Source organism: Barbus barbus, assembly GCF_936440315.1.
Source record: "Barbus barbus genome assembly, chromosome: 36".
In the NCBI taxonomy this organism is placed as follows: domain Eukaryota; kingdom Metazoa; phylum Chordata; class Actinopteri; order Cypriniformes; family Cyprinidae; genus Barbus; species Barbus barbus.
The window spans coordinates 188568-208234 of record NC_136714.1 but is presented as its reverse complement, the minus strand read 5'-3'; the positions used below and the strand labels follow the sequence as shown (position 1 = coordinate 208234).

The 19667-nt window shown below is 39.2% G+C and overlaps 2 protein-coding genes across 4 annotated transcripts in view; one reads left to right on the top strand and one right to left on the bottom strand.

The window, feature by feature from the left end:
* The first annotated feature begins 1177 nt into the window (after window positions 1-1177).
* Window positions 1178-5274, top strand: LOC306856441 (uncharacterized protein). 2 transcript variants are annotated; one of them, XM_079395735.1, is made up of 5 exons: window positions 1178-1271; window positions 1909-2126; window positions 2503-2716; window positions 3185-3287; window positions 3396-5274. In XM_079395735.1, exons 3-5 carry the CDS (start codon window positions 2531-2533, stop codon window positions 4109-4111), a joined length of 1005 nt encoding a protein of 334 aa, XP_079251861.1. In that variant the 5' UTR covers window positions 1178-1271; window positions 1909-2126; window positions 2503-2530; the 3' UTR covers window positions 4112-5274. The 2 variants fall into 2 exon arrangements, with proteins under 2 accessions (XP_079251861.1, XP_079251862.1); XM_079395736.1 differs by lacking the exon at window positions 1178-1271 and having other exon boundaries at window positions 1994-2126; window positions 3188-3287.
* A 6720-nt stretch (window positions 5275-11994) lies between these two features.
* The window catches only part of LOC306856017 (long-chain-fatty-acid--CoA ligase 6-like), a 31250-nt gene continuing 23577 nt past the window's right edge, over window positions 11995-19667 (bottom strand). For both annotated transcript variants that reach the window (XM_079394975.1, XM_079394976.1), the window contains 8 exons: window positions 19142-19276; window positions 18892-19060; window positions 17067-17155; window positions 16007-16123; window positions 15631-15774; window positions 15458-15559; window positions 15047-15118; window positions 11995-13449 (listed from right to left, as the gene is read on the bottom strand). In XM_079394975.1, the coding sequence (XP_079251101.1) occupies window positions 13309-13449; window positions 15047-15118; window positions 15458-15559; window positions 15631-15774; window positions 16007-16123; window positions 17067-17155; window positions 18892-19060; window positions 19142-19276 (969 nt within the window). In that variant the 3' untranslated portion in view covers window positions 11995-13308. The remainder of the gene's footprint in view (window positions 13450-15046; window positions 15119-15457; window positions 15560-15630; window positions 15775-16006; window positions 16124-17066; window positions 17156-18891; window positions 19061-19141; window positions 19277-19667) is intronic.

Sequence of the window (19667 nt, the reverse complement as noted above, 5' to 3'; positions counted from 1 at the left end):
AGTATGTCACCGACTTTGCAAAAAACAAACAAAAACACGTCTTGGGAGTCCAAAAGCATTTACTGCGCGATGAAGCTCATTAGAATGCAGTTAGAATGCCTTTATAATTTAAGCAATGAAAGAAAATAATACCCATATAAGTTATGTTTTTATATTCATTGCACAAACAATGTACTTTTCTGAACATCAGTACATGTGCGCGAGCATAAATATGCTAATAATTGTAAACAACAGTGCAGAGCAACATGTGTTTCATTCCTTGAATGAATCTGTTTTTGAATGAATCAAGTGAGCCAATGATTCAAGGGTCCATTCACTTGTTTCGTTTCTAATTGAATCAGCTGTTTTGAACGAATCGTTTGATTTGAATGATTCAATAAGTAACTTATTAAAATAGGGACTTGCTGCCACATACTGGCGGTTTTATTGTCATCTTTATTTATCCATGACAGTCCTAAACCAGCCAAGGTGCCAGCACAAAAACATATTCAGAAAAATATTGTTTAATTAGCAGTATTAACCAAAATTCCTCCATTTCAGGCCCCAGAAGGAGCTTATAAATAAGGAATAAAATAAATATATAAAAAAGGTTATACATAAGAGTTTAATAAGGTAAATTTTTCATTAAATAAAATCTTTTTTAGACAAATTTTGTAATCACTATGTAAAATTAGCTACAACCCCCCCAAAAGAAATTGACCACCATCCCTGAATTGTTTTAAAAATTTGACCACTGTATACAATACAACAATACAAAAACAAAAAATGAAAACAGGAAACACCTACAAGTTCAAGTATAAAAGGTCAACCAGTGCTATTAGTCAAATATTCTTTCTATAATTTAGGTGGTTTTACACAGAAGCAAGACTCTGTGAAAACATTTAGGATCATTTTTGCTTGATCTCAGTGCAAAGATTTTGATTTGCTTTTTGGAAGATAAAAACACGAAGGAGAGTGAAGAGTCTGGTTTTAAGTTAGTGTTTAGACGTATTAACTAGAAGAGAGTGTTGTAATCACTTTTGTAAGAGGAAGTTCCTTTCCTGGAATTCAGAGCCGCTGCGACACTCTGATAGGCTTCCAGAGGAATTCAGAGCCGCTGCGACACTCTGATAGGCTTCCAGAGGAATTCAGAGCCGCTGCGACACTCTGATAGGCTTCCAGAGGAATTCAGGAATGCAGAAGTAAAGCGTGTCACGAGCAGCCGATAGCTCCAAACAGATAGTTCCAGCATTGAAGCCATTCATTTCAGGATCTTTGGAGCATTTTCACTGGTAAGTTCATGAAATAACTGCTTTTTAAAATATTTCAACGCCTTAGCTGACCTAGTCTTGAATAGTTATTAATAGTGGTATTTTCATGTCATCAGGTTTAATAATGTTTATCGTTAGATAATAGCTAGTGAGACTATTAGATTTTTATTATATTATTATAGATATACTAGCTACAATAACTAAACTAGTTATCATAACTGTATTAAAATGTGAATAATAGATGACCATAGATGAAGAAATATATATTAATACAATAACACATTTTGCATACTAATTAGATTTCTTATACTCTTTAAATAAGCATAATTTATTTAATCATTGGTCTGCACATCCACAGGAATAAGTGTAACACAAAAACACAAAGTCATGCCTCAAGTCTCCAATCTCTATTAAGCAGTTTACACTATTTATACTTTACATACAAAGAGTTGTAACCGCCTTATCCTGTGTTGCATTGTACTATGTTTTTACTCCTCCATAGTTAAACAAGAAAAACCCATTCATATTATTTCCATTAAACTCCACAGACAAAATGCTACTATCAGTGTATTAAACGAATGAATCAATGGACGTTTTGTGTTGAAATATGCTGCAAGTAAACCCGCTGTTGTTGTCTGACCCGATTAATCCCATTCAGACCCATTGAGAGCTCCATGAACCACGTGACCGCGCGGCGGCGAGATCAAAGCGTGTTGCAACTCTGTTTCTCAACGGCTCTGCTGGAAAGATAACGCCCAGTTAAAAAATAAAAACCCCTTCCTGTTAGTAGAGACTGTATATAAAGTGCTGCATATATCAGGGCTAGTGACTGACTGACACTGCAGAGGAAACTCTACAGTCAGCAAAACAGAACAGGTAAGATACATTTATTTTTGAGAATAGAAACAATGCTGATTTCTGCTGTATTAAATGAGATAATATTGTTTGAAACTAAACATTGAAACACTGTAACTGTGATCTTTAATGAAGCCACTACTGAGGAGGGTCCAAATGCATTTTTGTCTAATTATGACCAGTATATCTATTATTATTTTTTTTTTTAAACAATCTATTTTTGGGGAAATGCTTTGTGCTTTCTTCAAAATAAATGCCACTTGGTTTAACATTATTTTCAAATGCAGTGAAATTCATCCATTTGTTCGTGTGGCTTAATTTTCCAAATACTTATTAATGTTCAAGGAGAACAGAGGAAAACAGGTCTATAAAAGCACAGCACTTCTTCTCTTTACAGGTGTTAGATACAGAGACAGCAGAACAGCATGGCCACTGCGACTGAGAAAGACACAGTATGGATCGGGTTCATGGACATCGTTCCGGTCATCGGGGCGGTCAAAGAGGCAGTGGAGCTGGTGTTGGCTCTGTATGAAGGGAATAAAGCGGTGATAAAGGAGAAGGAGAAGGCCGTTGAAAACATTGTGAAAGAGTCATTAAAAAAACATGTGAAAGTGAGTCATATTTAAATATCATATAGTCAAAGATTGCCAGATAGTAAAGCAAATTCTCCTAATATTTTTTTTTTAAAAAGTCTGCAGTTAAAAACTTGAAAAACTGAACTTCAAAAACATAAAAATCCTAGTACACTCCTGTTATTATCAGAGTGCAGTTGGATATCTTTAAAAAAAAAATGATTTATGATTTTATGTTGTTCTCCTGCATGAACCATCATGTACGACTCCTGTACTCTACTCTTTATTAGTTTCCAGTTTTGATTTTAATTTTGATTTAAAGTAATCATCTCTTATGAGGCTCAGAGTTCCCGAAGTGGATTATTGTATGGTCAGCAGCAGGTCTATCACGTGTTATTCTTTACATTATGTATAAATATGGTATAATTATTGCATGTCACAGTGCACCATCATGCCAGTCCATGGTAACAGAGTTTTTATTTAAATATTTAATCTTTCCATATGTAGAAGTCGACTCTTCCTGATAAATCAGCAGCAGCTGGAGCTGCATTTTTAAGTGATAAATCAGCAGCAGCTGCAGATGAATTTTCTGGACTCCGAAATGTGAGAGGTGCGTGTTATTTCTGCTCTTCTCACTGTTCTAAATTTACATGAAATAAATTTAATTTAGAGTTAAATCTTAGCAAGGACTAATTTTGTTTTTTTCTTTTCTCCACAGAGGTCAGAAAGGAAAAGATTACTGAATATATGGCCAAAGGTTCCAAAAGTGGAACAAAACCTCCAACTTCAGCTGAGCAGAAAACAAGACAGAAAAAAGTGGAGACTATTAAGAGAGATATGTTAGAAAAGATCCGTATCCTCAAGCCAGACTTCAATCAGGAGCTGAACGATGAACTCAAAAGGTCGAGAAGAGGCGAACATGTCTTCAACAATGACATTCTTAAATTTCATTCCAAGGTGTTGAATCAGTTTATACAAAAATATGGTATCAGTAATCGACAACGATATAATCAGCAGGCAATGAATGAATTAGGCAGACACACACTTCCCCAAAACACAGAAGCAGATGTTCAGACAAACATGGTGGTTCACTTTAGTGAGGATGAATTCTACGTGAATGCGAATGGAGTGGTGTATGGTGAATATTGCAGAGCACTGCGTGATGCTATGTTAGATGTGCTGGGCCACATAAACCCAGGTGACGTGACAGAAGAGGAGAGACAAAGGGTGAATGTTGTCATAGATGATATGAATAACCTTCAAATCTATGTGGATGAACAGGCAAAGGTCAGGTGGATTGGCAATAATACGACTAAACGGACCCGGTTTGAACAGGTAAGACGGGAAGTTGTGCACATGTATAACACAGACCGTGGGGTTAACTGGTGCATTGACATTCTGCGTGAAGTTGCACCTTTGTTTGAACATAGATAGTGAGTTTCTTTCTCCTGTTCAGGGTTGCCAGGTTTCCTTTCAAAATTTCCAGTTCAACTACATCCTAAATCCCACAGACCTGAAACTAGCTCAAAAAGTTTGGACACTGGAAGAAACGGACACCCGTTTGTTTCTTTCCAACAAATGTTCACTGTGGTGCGCACACATTTGTATATTTGCAATATTTCCAACACACTTAGTGTTAGAGTTTTGTCATCCATTGCGTGTTATGACTGTCATCCTCTCCATAATCCTGTTTTTCCTCTCCCAACCTGTGCAGAAATGGCTCCATACTCAGATCTTGCCTTTTTTGTTTGTTTTACTTTCCCACACCCCCAAAAATCACCACCCATGGATTTGCTTTTTCTACCACAACCTTGCTTCAAAACTGAAAAATCTGACTTTGGCAACCCTGCTCCTCAAAATTATAAAAAAAAAAAAAAAAAGCTAATTTCCAACATAAAGATTAATGCACTCAGCTAAATGTCTTTAACTAAAATTTAAAGCTGAGTCTAATAACAATCTGAAGTTTAGTTCTTATTGAAATGACTGTGTAAATGTGAAGCAGGACGGGGATGTTGGAGGCATCTCAATTCCTCCTTCTCCCTTTATTCCCTCCATCGTCGTTGTTACAATCATCTGATCAGGAGGATTCATGTGCAGAGACTTCAGGGCTCTGTAGTATTGCTCTAAAATGAAAAGAAAACTTATGTAATTTAACAGAACAGGAGGATTAATGATTATCATCCAGCCATCAGGGCTTTTAATGCAGCACTTATTCTCTAAGGACTCTAAACATGTTTGAGCTTTGTTGAGAAAAGCGACATGTTTGGATGTGTGGGTATAGTACGAGTTTATATTACAGATGAATACATTATTATTCGACTTTATAGCACAGCTTATAGCTTATTACACAGACATCTTCGCTGGTATTGGAAACTTTTTTAATTTTTCAGATGATTCATGCTGATGATTGAATTATGATATTTTACCATTTACTCTAATTATCTGATTATGGTTACTAACTCATTTTGTTTAGCAATTCTCATTGTGATCTGTTATATCGATTTGTTTCTAATGCAAAATTCCTGGAAAGCATGCTGAGCTGCATTTACATGTATGGAACAAGGAAATATGTTTAAAATAAAATAAAGTGATTACTAACAGCCTACAGTGCCTTTACTTACTATTATTATAATTATAATTATTATTATTGTCACAAATGTAACTCTACAACCGCTGAGCATCTTAATTAACATCCACAACCCACAAACACAACATGAGCCACACAACAGCTGTGTCCCAAACTGAAGTGCGTGGACTCCAGACTGCACACTTGAAGTGCGACTGCGTCAACCCCTGGGTGAAGGGGTGAGTGGAAGCTGGTGGAGCTACTCAGGGAGGAAATCAAACTCCAGAGAGAGAGAGAGACAAAGGAGAGAAGAGCACAGGAGAACAGCGAGAGACTGATTTCTTTTCTTCAGAGAATGCTTAACTCACACACCGCCACCGTCCCACAGAACACCGGCGACTCAGGCCTCAGTAGTTCTTCTGATGGACTCAACAGGAAAGAACATCGAACCCAAGAAACTCTTCCCCAGACAGCGGGTTCTAGAGCTCCACTCCAGAAACACAAAACGTGTTCATGAACTGCTCACTAGTGATCATCTCGGCAGCCCGCAATGTATTATCATTCATACAGGTACGAATGACCTCCATCATTTAAATGAAGGTACAGCCAAGGCAATGCTTGAGATGGCAGAGAAGCCTCACAGACATTCCCCAGTTCACGTGTACTGGTCTCCAGCTTGCTCCCACGGCTCGACGTCCCACCCTCTGTGATTGATAAGATCAACGAAGAGGTCCGTCTCTCCTGTTCCAGTCTGCCCAACGTGCACCTAGTCCATCACAGCTCTATAAGACCGTGGCACCTGTATGACGGGCTCCACCTGAATTCAGGTTTTGCCTCCAGATAAACAGCAGTACTACTTAATCACCGATCATATAAAAAAATTAAATATTAGCTTTTGGAATATTCAGGGTTTGTGCTCTAAAACATTTGGATTAAAAAGCACAAACACAGATTTTTTAAATAGCATCACAAATGTTGAGATCCTAATTCTAACAGAAGCATGGTGTAGATCAGATGTGTCCACTCAGTGTCCTGCAAGTTACTCTGAAATCATGTGCCCTCCTGGAAACTCAACTCAATACATCGTGGTAGAGATTCTGGAGGTTTAGTCATATGGATAAAAAATTACATTGCCCCTTTTACATCACCAGTACAGCAAGGCAAAAATCACATTTGGTTAAAATTGGATAAAAGCTTTGGAATTCTAGATAAAGACCTTTTTATCTGTGGAATCTATATTCCTCCATCAGATTCCCCATACTACGACAATGAAGAGTTTTACACTTTACAGGAAGAAATTAATCAGTATCAATCTCTGGGGAAAATTTTACTATGTGGAGATCTAAATGCTCGATCCGGTTCAGAATTAGACTATATTGATAACTCGGGAGATAAACATCTGTTCACAAATTTACTCCGAGATCTCTTCAGTACTCTACCTGGAAGAAATAACCAGGATATTGGAGTCAATAGGCTTGGAAAAGAGGTAGCCCACCTGTGTCAAACTTTAGGACTTTATATCCTCAATGGTAGAATCAAAGGAGATTCCTGTGGACAATGTACCTATAGCTCAAACCTCGGCAACAGTGTTGTAGATTATGCCATATCAAATATAAGCCCGTCCCATTTCAGTGCACTTACCGTCAAAGCTCAGTCCCCCCTGTCTGATCACAGCCAGATCAATCTCTTCAGGTGAAAACATCAAATCAAGAGAGATCCAGAAAAAGCCAATTCATCTACATAAGCTCAAAACACCATATAGATGGACTCGTAATGCTGCTGAAACATATATTAAAGTATTGAAGTCAAATTAAATAGTCAATTCCATAATACTGTTTAACAATTCAACATATGATAATAACTGGAAAGGAATAAATTTAGCAATTAAACATATTAATGATATTTTTGAAAATATAGCAAAAAGGCTAATTTAAATAAAACTACCACATATACAGTTGGGCAAAAAAGTATTTAGTCAGCCACCAATTGTGCAAGTTCTCCCGCTTAAAAAGATGAGAGAGGCCTGTAATTTTCATCATAGGTACACTTCAACTATGAGAGACAGAATGGGGGGAAAGAATCCAGGAAATCACATTGTAGGATTTTTAATGAATTAATTGGTAAATTCCTCTGTAAAATAAGTATTTGGTCTCCTACAAACAAGCAAGATTTCTGGCTCTCACAGACCTGTAACTTCTTCTTTAAGAGGCTCCTCTGTCCTCCACTCGTTACCTGTATTAATGGCACCTGTTTGAACTCGTTATCAGTATAAAAGACACCTGTCCACAACCTCAAACAGTCACACTCCAAACTCCACTATGGCCAAGACCAAAGAGCTGTCGAAGGACACCAGAAACACAATTGTAGACCTGCACCAGGCTGGGAAGACTGAATCTGCAATAGACAAGCAGCTTGGTGTGAAGAAATCAACTGTGGGAGCAATTATTAGAACATGGAAGACATACAAGACCACTGATAATCTCCCTCGATCTGGGGCTCCACGCAAGATCTCACCCCGTGGGGTCAAAATGATCACAAGAACGGTGAGCAAAAATCCCAGAACCACACGGGGGACCTAGTGAATGACCTGCAGAGAGCTGGGACCAAAGTAACAAAGGCTACCATCAGTAACACTACGCCGCCAGGGACTCAAATCCTGCAGTGCCAGACGTGTCCCCCTGCTTAAGCCAGTACATGTCCGGCCCGTCTGAAGCTTGCTAGAGAGCATTTGGATGAGCCAGAAGAGGATTGGGAGAATGTCATTTGGTCAGATGAATCCAAAATAGAACTTTTTGGTAAAAACTCAACTCGTCATGTTTGGAGGAGAAAGAATGCTGAGTTGCATCCAAAGAACACCATAAACATCATGTTTTGGGGCTGTTTTTCTGCAAAGGGACCAGGACGACTGATCCGTGTAAAGGAAAGAATGAATGGGGCCATGTATCGTGAGATTTTGAGTGAAATCCTTCCATCAGCAAGGGCATTGAAGATGAAACGTGGCTGGGTCTTTCAGCATGACAATGATCCCAAACACACCGCCCGGGCAACGAAGGAGTGGCTTCGTAAGAAGCATTTCAAGGTCCTGGAGTGGCCTAGCCAGTCTCCAGATCTCAACCCCATAGAACATCTTTGGAGGGAGTTGAAAGTCCGTGTTGCCCAGCGACAGACCCAAAACATCACTGCTCTAGAGGAGATCTGCATGGAGGAATGGCCCAAAATACCAGCAACAGTGTGTGAAAACCTTCTGAAGACTTACAGAAAACGCTTGACCTCTGTCACTGCCAACAAAGGGTATATAACAAAGTATTGAGATCAACTTTTGTTATTGACCAAATACTTATTTTTCCACCATAATTTGCAAATAAATTAATTAAAAATCCTACAATGTGATTTCCTGGATTCTTTCCCCCCATTCTGTCTCTCATGGCAAGGCAAGTTTATTTATATAGCACATTTCATACACGGTGGTAATTCAAAGTGCTTTACATAAAAGAAAGTGAAATAGACATTAAAAATCAATAAAAACATGGAAGTAAAAACAAGGAATTTTAAAATGATATAGAAATTGATTTAAAATAAATTTAAAGAAAATGATTATACATAAAATTCGTTGCAGTCAGTTAAAATCAATCCTAAATGTAACTGGAAGCCAGTGTAAGGACCTGAGGACTGGTGTGATATGCTCAGATGTTCTGGTTCTAGTCAGAATCCTGGCAGCAGTGTTCTGGATGAGCTGCAGCTGTCTAATGGTCTTCTTGGGAAGGCCGGTGAGGAGACCATTACAGTAATCCACCCTGCTGCTGATAAAGGCATGAACAAGTCTTCACTGGAAACAAAACATCTAATTCTTGCAGTGTTTTTGAGATGATAGTATGCTGATTTAGTTACTGTTTTGACATGACTACTGATAGTTGAAGTGTACCTATGATGAAAATTACAGGCCTCTCTCATCTTTTTAAGTGGGAGAACTTGCACAATTGGTGGCTGACTAAATACTTTTTTGCCCAACTGTAAACCCAAAAACAGAGCTAAACAAAAACCTTCTGAAAAGTGGTTTGACCGTGATTGTAAAATAATAAGACAACGATTAATTTCAAATTAAAAACACAAAGTTCCAGTCAACTCAGAATTACGCTTAAAGCACTCAGAACTTCTGAAACAATACAAAAACACACTGAGACAGAAGAAACTGGATTATTATAACAACACACTTCAGAAGATGGACAACACAGTTGATCAGGGTCAGTTCTGGAGCACTTGGACCAGTCTAAACAATACAAAGCCACAAGAACTAGTCATTCAAATTTGGAAAGATTATTTTGAGAAGCTCTATACACATCAAACTGACTCTCTGAATAATCCCAACCAGTTAAAAGCCCTTGAAAAACTGAACGCTCTTGAATCATGTATCAAAAACAACCAAAATCCGCTTGATTATCCAATAACCCAACAAGAACTTAGTGGAAAACTGAAATCCCTCAAATGTAAGAAATCCTGTGGCCCTGACAACATAAAAAATGAGATGCTTAAAAACAGCTCTCCTGAACTTCAGATTGCATTACTCAAACTGCGTGGTAGGGATTCGTTTGGAGCCCGACTCTGCGCGGTAGGGATTCGTTTGGAGCCCGACTCTGCGCGGTAGGGATTCGTTTGGAGCCCGACTCTGCGCGGTAGGGATTCGTTTGGAGCCCGACTCTGCGCGGTAGGGATTCGTTTGGAGCCCGACTCTGCGCGGTAGGGATTCGTTTGGAGCCCGACTCTGCGCGGTAGGGATTCGTTTGGAGCCCGACTCTGCGCGGTAGGGATTCGTTTGGAGCCCGACTCTGCGCGGTAGAGATTCGTTTGGAGCCCGACTCTGCGTGGTAGGGATTCGTTTGGAGCCCGACTCTGCGTGGTAGGGATTCGTTTGGAGCCCGACTCTGCGCGGTAGAGATTCGTTTGGAGCCCGACTCTGCGCGGTAGAGTCATGGGGTGGAGCCGCGGAACCAAACTCCCGCAGACCCAATCAACCGTAACGACACGCCCCGTTTTTATAGCATTACTAGCTAAAATCAAACTTACCACAAAAATGAACAATTGAACATATATCAGCGTGATAACAACTACCTTAAATGACAAATCATATTTTGGAAAATTGTATTGGAAGTGTAATTAATTTTGTTATGACTCAAGTCCCATTCGTTTACATGGAGAGGGCGGGGTTTATGACCTGTACTGCAGCCAGCCACCAGGGGGCGATCAAAGAGCCCGCAGCTTCAGTTTCCAATACGAGTGAGACACACCCGGTCCGAACGTATAATTATATCATATAATAATTAGATTAAACAAATGTTCCGTGTATTCTTTACACACAGCTAACTGTAAAAGCACAAAACTATTAATTAATATTAAAATGGCATACCGACCGACTCCATCTTCATTCAGTCAGAGTAACGGACAAGATGACGGTTTCTTTTCAAGCTTGCATCTTTGGCGTTGTCATGGATACCGCGTGCACTTTAGCCATAAATAGGTTGTTTGCAGTCACGTGGTTCTGATGATGCGCGAAATGCAGCTGGAGGGCAGGGAGTGGTTTTAGGAATCAGTAGCAGAAACTCAAGATGCCTGTGTTTTGTGTTGTTTATGGATGCTCAAATCGGTCAAACCGAGAAAACACAAGGAGCTTTTATCGTGCACTAAAGTGTGTTGTTCATAAGGGAGGAAAAGTCAAGAAACTGACTGAAAATCGCTGTAAAAAGTGTCTTGAACACCTGTGTCTGCGGCCAGGAGGAGACGAGTCAGATAATGCTCCTGTGTGCAAATGATTAATATACGATATAATAACATAAGATATTAATAAATGTGACAGTCAGAATTCACTTAATGCTAAACGCCACACGCAGACACAATGTAAATAAGATATGATTTGCAGTTCAGAGAGCTTCGCTGATTATAAAGAACATTGTGAGATGTTTAGTGATTATACAGAAGCCATATGGAAAAACAGATGAGTCGATCAACACCCCAAAGCTTGACAGTAATTATTACCTCTTCATTTATTCATAACGTTACAGTTTTGATGCTGGTTTATATCTGATGATCGTGTTAGATTACATGTGGAAGCATCTGTTTCAGTTTCTTCTTCACGTGTGTTTTTGGAAATTCTGTCCAGTAGATGTGTACTAGCTTGCCATACCTTATAACAATGAAAACACGGATTCTAGGAGCACAAGTAGAGCTCTTTTTATAAGTATAAGTCAAGTATACTTAATGTCATTTTAAGTATATTTCTGAGAAGTACATAAAAAGTCGACTGCAAAAAGAGCTGCAGTCACTCCTACTAAAGCAATTATTGTCTTAATAAAGTCTCACACTATAGCTTCAAACTTTAGAGCACAGTTACTTAAAAATGATGGGATCGAACTACTCACCATATCGTCCTGATGGATGGGGACGCAGCCTCGGGAGTGTTGTTCCATTAAAAGAAAAGAAAGTCTCCGTGCTGGAATCAGATTCAGACGAGGGCTGGACGATTGGATATATCGGCCATGATTCGACCCTGATCGCTGCACCTTTATTATTGATGATATATGGAAATAACAAACCGTTTGGACAGTAGTACAGATGGATAGATGTTGTGTGGGCTTAACAAACAACTAAAGAAACCATAACTTTTATCTCTGGCACAAACAAGATTAGATCACTATATTTAATCATGTTATATTTCTCTGATTTGAACGAGAGGCTTCACATACTCTGAAGAACACCAATAGAACTACAAAGAATTCTTCTTTATTTTTTTACATGTTTTGCACACACTCATCACTATTTTTGTGTATATGCAGAGATGTACATGCGCTTAAAAGACTTCATTATCAGGAAGAGATGCAAGTGAACGGTTTCAATAAACAAACAACAGCTGGACAAAACCATGGGAAAATCTCTTCTCTTTTTTTCCTCCAAATTTTAATGCAATACAAAATGTGTAAGGCTCACACGTTCAGACGGACTAACAGGTGTTTGACTGAGAGACGTCGTAATGACAGACGGTGGGCTTGGATCTTCAGTCTGGTGTTGGGCTTTTACTCACCGCTAAATTAGGAGGAATGTACACTTGTGTTGATTCCTAAGAAAACAGTCAGCATAAAGAGCTTAGTGGCATCCAAATGGAGAATAACCTCTTATAATAATAAATAAATGAATAATGGAATAACCCTGATCATTAAATTAGCTAATAAATCAACAGATAAAAACATAATATAGGCTGAACAAGGATGTGAAATGCATCATGTTTTAATGCCAGAAAACGAAAGCTAAAGTAACAGAATAAACGAACATCTCTGCAGATTCGTCCTCATTCATATCCCCTTAAGAAATACATAGATAAAGTTCTGATATCATTCAAGAGCAGAGTCAAATCTTATTGGTTTCTCTACACTTCAAACCATTGCTTAAATAGTTTCACATCTAGTTTTCTTCAACATTTACACTACTATTAAAATACTTTGGGATGGAAAGGAACTGAAAAGCTAGTCGATCCGTCGAGTCGGCCCAAGACTGTACGACGTGCTCTCTTTGATCGAGCGAGACACATTTGTAGAGCTTTACTCTATAGACAAGCATCCTACGGTGATTGTTGTGCATGAGGTTTGTATGCAAACTGTCCTGCAGGGCCTGGGAATGTCAACGGTGGAAGGCCGGCACACAGCATGCATGGCTTTTAGCTGGAGATGTGCTGGCTTCGCCAATCGAATTCCCTTCGGACCCCTAAAGGAAAGGTGAATGGACACGGGTGACCTTTGCCCTCCTCGGCCCACCGGAGAACGAATGAAGCATGCATGCTAGCTGGGACGCGTCCGCTTTTGGAGGACGACTCGATTTGGTTGCAGCTCTGCCACATTTCTAAAGGCACACCAACTGTTGACATTCACAGCCAAAGGGGGAATTACTGGTTTAATTACTCTGTCATCGAGTAAAGCTCATGCTCGGCCTCGGCGCCCGTGGCTCGTTCGGAGCCAGCTAGTTTTCAATGAAGAAGAACAAATAGTGAAGTAATGAAACGTCCTCCTCTGCTGGAGACGAGCGGTTACATGGAGATGTTGCTGTACAGTTGCTCGATTTCCCTCTTGAAATACTCCTTCAGCTCCGGTCTCTTGGCTTTTAAAGTGGGGGTCAGCAATCCGTTTTGTATGGAGAACATTTCTTTATGGATGTGGATGTCTTTAACCTGTCAGAAGTCAAAGAAAGCGTCGTGAATGATCAAGTCCAGCAGCACTCCATATGCTCACTCTCAAAAACAAAGATGCTTTTTTTTAAGCACAGTTCCAGGAAACTTTCCATTATTCTTTGGATTAATCAAATCTTCTTCACACTAAGGAAATGTTCACTAAAAATGTTTCTCTGTGGCATTGCTGTGAAAAACGTGATGTAATAACTACATTGGCTTAAGCATACTTTAATATATATATGACCCTGCAGCACAAAAGCAGTCATGAGTAACACAGGTATATCTGTAGCAATAGCCAACAATACATTGTATGGATCAAAATTATACATTTCTCTTTTATGACAAAAATCATTAGGATATTAAGATCATGTTCCATGAAGATATTTAGTAAATTTCCTACCGTAAATATATCAAAACTTATTTTTGATTAGTAATATGCATTGCTAAGAACTTCATTTGAACAACTTTAAAGGAGATTTTCTCAATATTTAGATTTTTTTGCTCCCTCAGATTCCAGATTTTCTAATAGTTGTATCTCAGACAAATATTGTCCTATCATAACAAACCATACATCAATGGAGAGATTATTTATTCAGCTTCAGATGACGTATAAATCTCAATTTTGAAAAATTGACCCTTATGACTGGTTTTGTGATGCAGGGTCACATATGATATGTGATACAGCACAACTCTGTAAAGTGGGCTTTCTGCTGCTGTGCCACTAGAAAATTGTCCTCCAAAAAATTATTTTTGTGTTGCTTTAATTGATGTCATCATGCAGAAAAGCCACATCATGGATTTTTACATTAAATCTCGATGAAAAACATGTAAAGCCTGTTGAAATACTATGATATTCAAGAAAAAAAAAAAAAAAAAAAAAAAAAAAAACACTAAATAGTTTCTACATTTCATTTATTTCTGCTGTGTACTTAACCACTTGTTTGGGGACAATCTTGTACCCATAAGTGACTAAATCAACCAAAACTCCCTTTTGGGGACATCCTCGTTTGTAAAAATCATTCTAAATTATGTTAGGATAAGTGTGTGGTTTAGGGTTAAATTATAATATTTATAACTAGCTGTATATAAAAACAAAAGAAGTCCAGGAATTTGATGCAATGTCCCAATTTAGACGATTTAATGTGTGTGTTTATGACTTGAACGATGTCGTTACACCTCTGTCTTCCGTTGCATTGCTGATCATGGTTTTGAGAATCAATAAATTTGCCCTTTGCACTGAACACAAGAATGCACAGTAATCGTAGATAATTCAGCCCAGAGGATTTCATTAAACTCTCATGAGATGCGTTTGAAGAACCACATCAGCCAGAGATGAGTGATCACGATGAGAAGACGAGGTGCATCACAGCATCCCAACAAGAATAAAGAAAGACCTCTTGGTTCAAAACATTCATTAATCAGCAATGACACCCTTCACCTTTAAATTCAAAATGAAATGCTTCCCTAACTAATCGGTGCTATTACTAGTCTTAAAGCGTGCTTAGCAATAGTGAGGAAATGGGAGTCATTTTCACACCAAAGAGTATTTAGTAAGCAATAACTGTGTTTATTACAGTAGCCAATGTTGCGAACGCACCTGTTCAAATGAGTGGAGGCTGCTGGCTTTTCCCAAGCGCACCATGTCATCCAGAATGGCTTTCTTCAGTTCCTTCAGACACGAAACACAGACCAAAGGTCAACAACCGCTAACGTGGTGAAAGCTGCACAGCACAGGATCAGCAATACACTTTTTCCCCTCGGGGAGACAGTGCAATATACACTTATGTGCTGCTATATCATTCTCTACTTGCTTTTGTTGGAAGTCAGTCTTAGAGTAACTCGACTCTTTATTGTGCAAGTATGTTACATGGTTAAATTTGTGATTCATGTGTTTGTTGAATGTGCACCACGTGATGTATGTAAATTATGCTGAGGGGAAGCTATCCTAATTTCATTATACGGGTGTATAAAAAAAAATACACAATAAAAGGCATTCATCAAGCCTTACTTTATTTTCACACAGCTCATCATAGCATCCCTCAAAGCCTTTCTTCTGAGCCCACGATGGGAAGACCTCCGGATCCGGGACGATGATTCCCACCAGACACGACTGCACACACAATCATCAGCCGTTATCAACCGGTCAGCGCTGTGAACTCATGCCAAAGGTGAGCCACTGACCTGCAGGCTGTCTCCGTGCACATAGAGCTGAGACACGGGCTCGCTGCGGATGTAGATGCTCTCGATCTTCTCCGGGGAGATATATTCTCCTTGAGCTAACTTGAAGATGTGCTTCTTCCTGTCGATGATCTTCAGCGTGCCGTTCTGATGGAAACAAACCAAAGCTGCTGTCATTTAGAGTGACCAGGATGGTCCAGACTGCTCTTCTCGCTGGTTTTTGGGTGTGTTTAACTCTCTATACTCAGTGCTAGTTTTCTGGGTAAACATGCAAGAAGCAGCCTTGAAGCTCAGTCGAGCAATATCTGTCAGATTTCTGTATAGACAGATCATAACATCACAACACGTCGAGAGAGCAGCGGTCGTCACATAAACGTACCGGCAGCCATTTGCCAATATCTCCAGTGTGAAGCCATCCATCTGTGTCCAGCGTCTCTGCCGTCCTCTCGGGATCCTTCAGATATCCCTTGAAGACATTTGGGCCTTTCACACAAATCTGAATCAAGAAAGAAACAATACAGGTGATGATTGATCTTGAGTGTTATTAGTTACCTCGTTTGGCGAGCGAAAAATTGCAGATCTCTTATAGAGACCATCGTATGGAGTTTTTCCATTCTTCCTCACAGTCGCCTTTGGCTTTCTCACTTAAAGACAGATGCACAGTGGTAGGAAAGGATTTGTTCAGCCCTTTACGATTCAGAATTTCATGATATTTGAAAAGCAATATTATACCCTTTGACAGATTAAAGTGCACACTCAAGGTTTATGAAATTGACAGCAAGTGCAAATAGCATATTTTCTTAGCTATAGATTCTATTTACACTTAAATTAGCAAGATTTTATGCTATTTATTGCAATTATCTGCACCTTGTATTATAGCACATTATAAAACAGTATACAATAATAACGTATTGAGTGCAAATTATAATTTGAATTCAAATAATTAAATGGATGCCACATTATTGGGACAATAAAGCCCTCCCTACACCTACCCAATACTTTATTTTAATTTTTTAAATTATTTCCTTAATTTTTATTGAAAATAAATGCCTTTCCAACGTGATATGAGATTTGAAAAGGGACAAAAAAAGTCCGGCAAAAGGTGGGTTCGAAATCTGGTAAAAAAAGAGCAAAAAGCACGCACCTTCCCATCTACACCACTGAAACTGATGCTTAATGAGTGTCTTTTTTCAGCGTTGACTATCCCAATCACACGTTAGTGGGCAGAGTTAGTGTAAATAGCCTCTGCCAACAAGGTGTAAATAGACACTCCGTTATGGAATTAGTTTTTACATCATGCTTATAATAACGCATAACATTTTGTTTACATTTCTGCAAATATAAGTAGATTTCTACTTTTCAGTTTCCTTATAGTAAAGTAGATCTTCAGAGGATTTCGGCTTGCTCATTTATTATGATGAAAGGCCGTGTTAACAAACCTCTCCCTCTCCTTTAGCAGCAAAGTAGTTCTTCTCAGCCACATCCACCAGTTTAATGAGATTACACGGCAGCGGAGCGCCTACATGGCCTGCAGAAACACACAGGAGGAGAATAACTGCATCATAATGAGCCACGATATTCAGAATCTCCTCAAACTCGACAGCATGGATGAACTCGGAGAGAAACCTGCACAAACATTTCAGTACAGAGCTGTAAAATGACCATGTGTTACCATATTACTCCTGAAAACTCTTTACACGCTGTCCTGTTTTAAATTAAATACAGGAAAAGAGTAATATCATGTATTATCTGGTGTATTTCAACTGCTTCCATGTTCTCGACAAACATAAATCCAGAGCTGCAGCTCCCAGAATATGTTACAGATGACTCTATAAACGACTGTTTACAGGAGATACTGACTGAAAAACACAGACGGCCGACTGGAAATGATGTCACTACTGAGAGCAAAACTCAAATGAAGTGTCTTGTAAAAAGCAGCCAGAAGAGGGAGAGCTGTGCGCACAGATGCATTCTCACCACTTCTTCATGCTGCTGCACAATATTCATCTGCCTGAGTGCACATGGTGTCAGTCTTTGGAGGATATAATCTTGATTACTGAAGGTGTACTTCTGATCGCTCAGTCACATACGCATGTGAATGCTGGAGACGGGAAAAACAAGCTCGCTGCGCTCCAAAGTTCAGGCTTGCTGAACTCTGACCTGTGGATTGATATCATGTGGAGACGTGTGACCGATAGAAGATCGACACGACCTCTGAGCCGAATTAAAACAAACCTTCAGTCTGCAGGATTGCAGCGATGCAGTGCATATTTTTTTCTGCTTTAAGGTTTTTGTTATGTAACTGTTTAATAAAAGCAATAAGCATACTGTGTGTTACAAAAGACGGATCAGCTGTAATCACTATCACTCATTCATCATGATGAGTTAGTATGATAATCACACCACACTGAAATAAATTATACTCTAATTTGATACATTGGTTCCCGGTTTCATTCAAACATTTAAATTGAATGCAATATTAATTAGTATGATTAAATCAGGTAAAAATAGCTCTTTAAAAGGTAACAGTTGGAGGTTAGCAGTATTTACGATGTAGTTTATGCACTCAGTAACCATTAAAAAAGTATTAATAATACTATAATTAATAATAATAATACAGTTTTAACTGCTTCCACACTAAATCTTTCCTTATGTCACACAGTTTCTGAAAGCTGAGACTCAAACAGCAGAAGCACAAACCTATTCTGCAAAACTAATTCTCAGACTATGACTCAGGAATTCATAAAACACAACACACAGTTCTCTATGTAACACACAAATCTAACAGGAGGTAACTTGATTTCCTTTTTCAAACACAACCAATCAGAAAGCCACAGTAATTCATCACTAACTCCTCACATGTGCTTCACTGAACACCAACCAATCAATAAACACACATCCACACAACTACACATGCTGGATGTGGTTCTTTTCTTCTGTTCTGTGTAATACTGTATTCACTGACACCAATGCCTACAGTAAAAAAAAAAATAGCTTTTGCTTGATGATGTGATAGTTTGAATGCAGTGCTTCATTTTGCATGATATGTGAAGTATTTTGAATTTTGTGTGCAATTCTTGGATTTGTGTGTAATGTTTAAAAAAAAAAAAAAAAGTAATGATATTTCTTTTAGTTTTTTTTTTTCTTTGAGGAGTGTCATTTTCTTTTAGACTGAAGAAAATGAACCAGAATTTGATTAGATCAATATAAATCAGTACAGTATTTCAGATGTGTGAGTGCTGATTACGCTGATGAGGGTCTCACCGGCCGTCCAGTCTCCGGGGGTGGTGTAGGTGCATCCAGCGGTGCACTCCGTCTGACCGTACGCCTCGTACACCTGACAGCCCAGCGCCGCTCGCAGGAAGTCCAGCACTGTCGGAGACGCAGGAGCCGCTCCGGTGATGATCATCCGTAACCTGCCGCCCAGACTGGCCTGTGAGGAGATCAGACGAGCGGTCAGACAACAGACGAGTGGTCAGACATCAGACAGAGACCAGCGCGGCTCATCACGCACCTGGATCTTGTGGAAGAAGATCTTGTCCCAGACGCTGTCGCAGCGGATCACGCCGCGCTTCACCTCCAGCCCTTTCCTCTTCGCGGCGAAGTTCAGCAGCCAGCGCTTCAGAGAGGTGTTGGCCTGACTGAAGATCTAAGAGACGACACAGACAGCATGTGCTCAGTATTTTATGGGTTCATTCCATGTGTGTAGCAGTTTCCCTACTGTCCAGACTGTATTTTCTATCCCCCAACCCTAAACCTAGCCCTCACACAAAACTACAGGCATTTCTACAGTCTCAAAAACACACCGTTTAGTTTGTTTTTAAGCCATTTGGTTCACAGGGACACAGGAAGTGTAAACCTCATAAACCATGTTCATGTTGTAATACTCATATCATTATACACATTTGTGTCCTCATAAACCAAATAAATGCCTGAAAGGCCTGTACACACACACACACACACACACACACAATGTCAAGAGCCTCAATATAAACATTTAGAATTCAATATACACCATTTTTATAAACGGCAAATATTGT

Coding starts and splice junctions, on each gene's coding strand:
- LOC306856441 (XM_079395735.1), top strand. CDS start 2,531: ATGGCCACTGCGACTGAGAAAGACACAGTATGGATCGGGTTCATGGAC. Junction 2,717..3,184: donor CATTAAAAAAACATGTGAAA/GTGAGTCATATT, acceptor TTCCATATGTAG/AAGTCGACTCTTCCTGATAA. Junction 3,288..3,395: donor TGGACTCCGAAATGTGAGAG/GTGCGTGTTATT, acceptor TTTTCTCCACAG/AGGTCAGAAAGGAAAAGATT.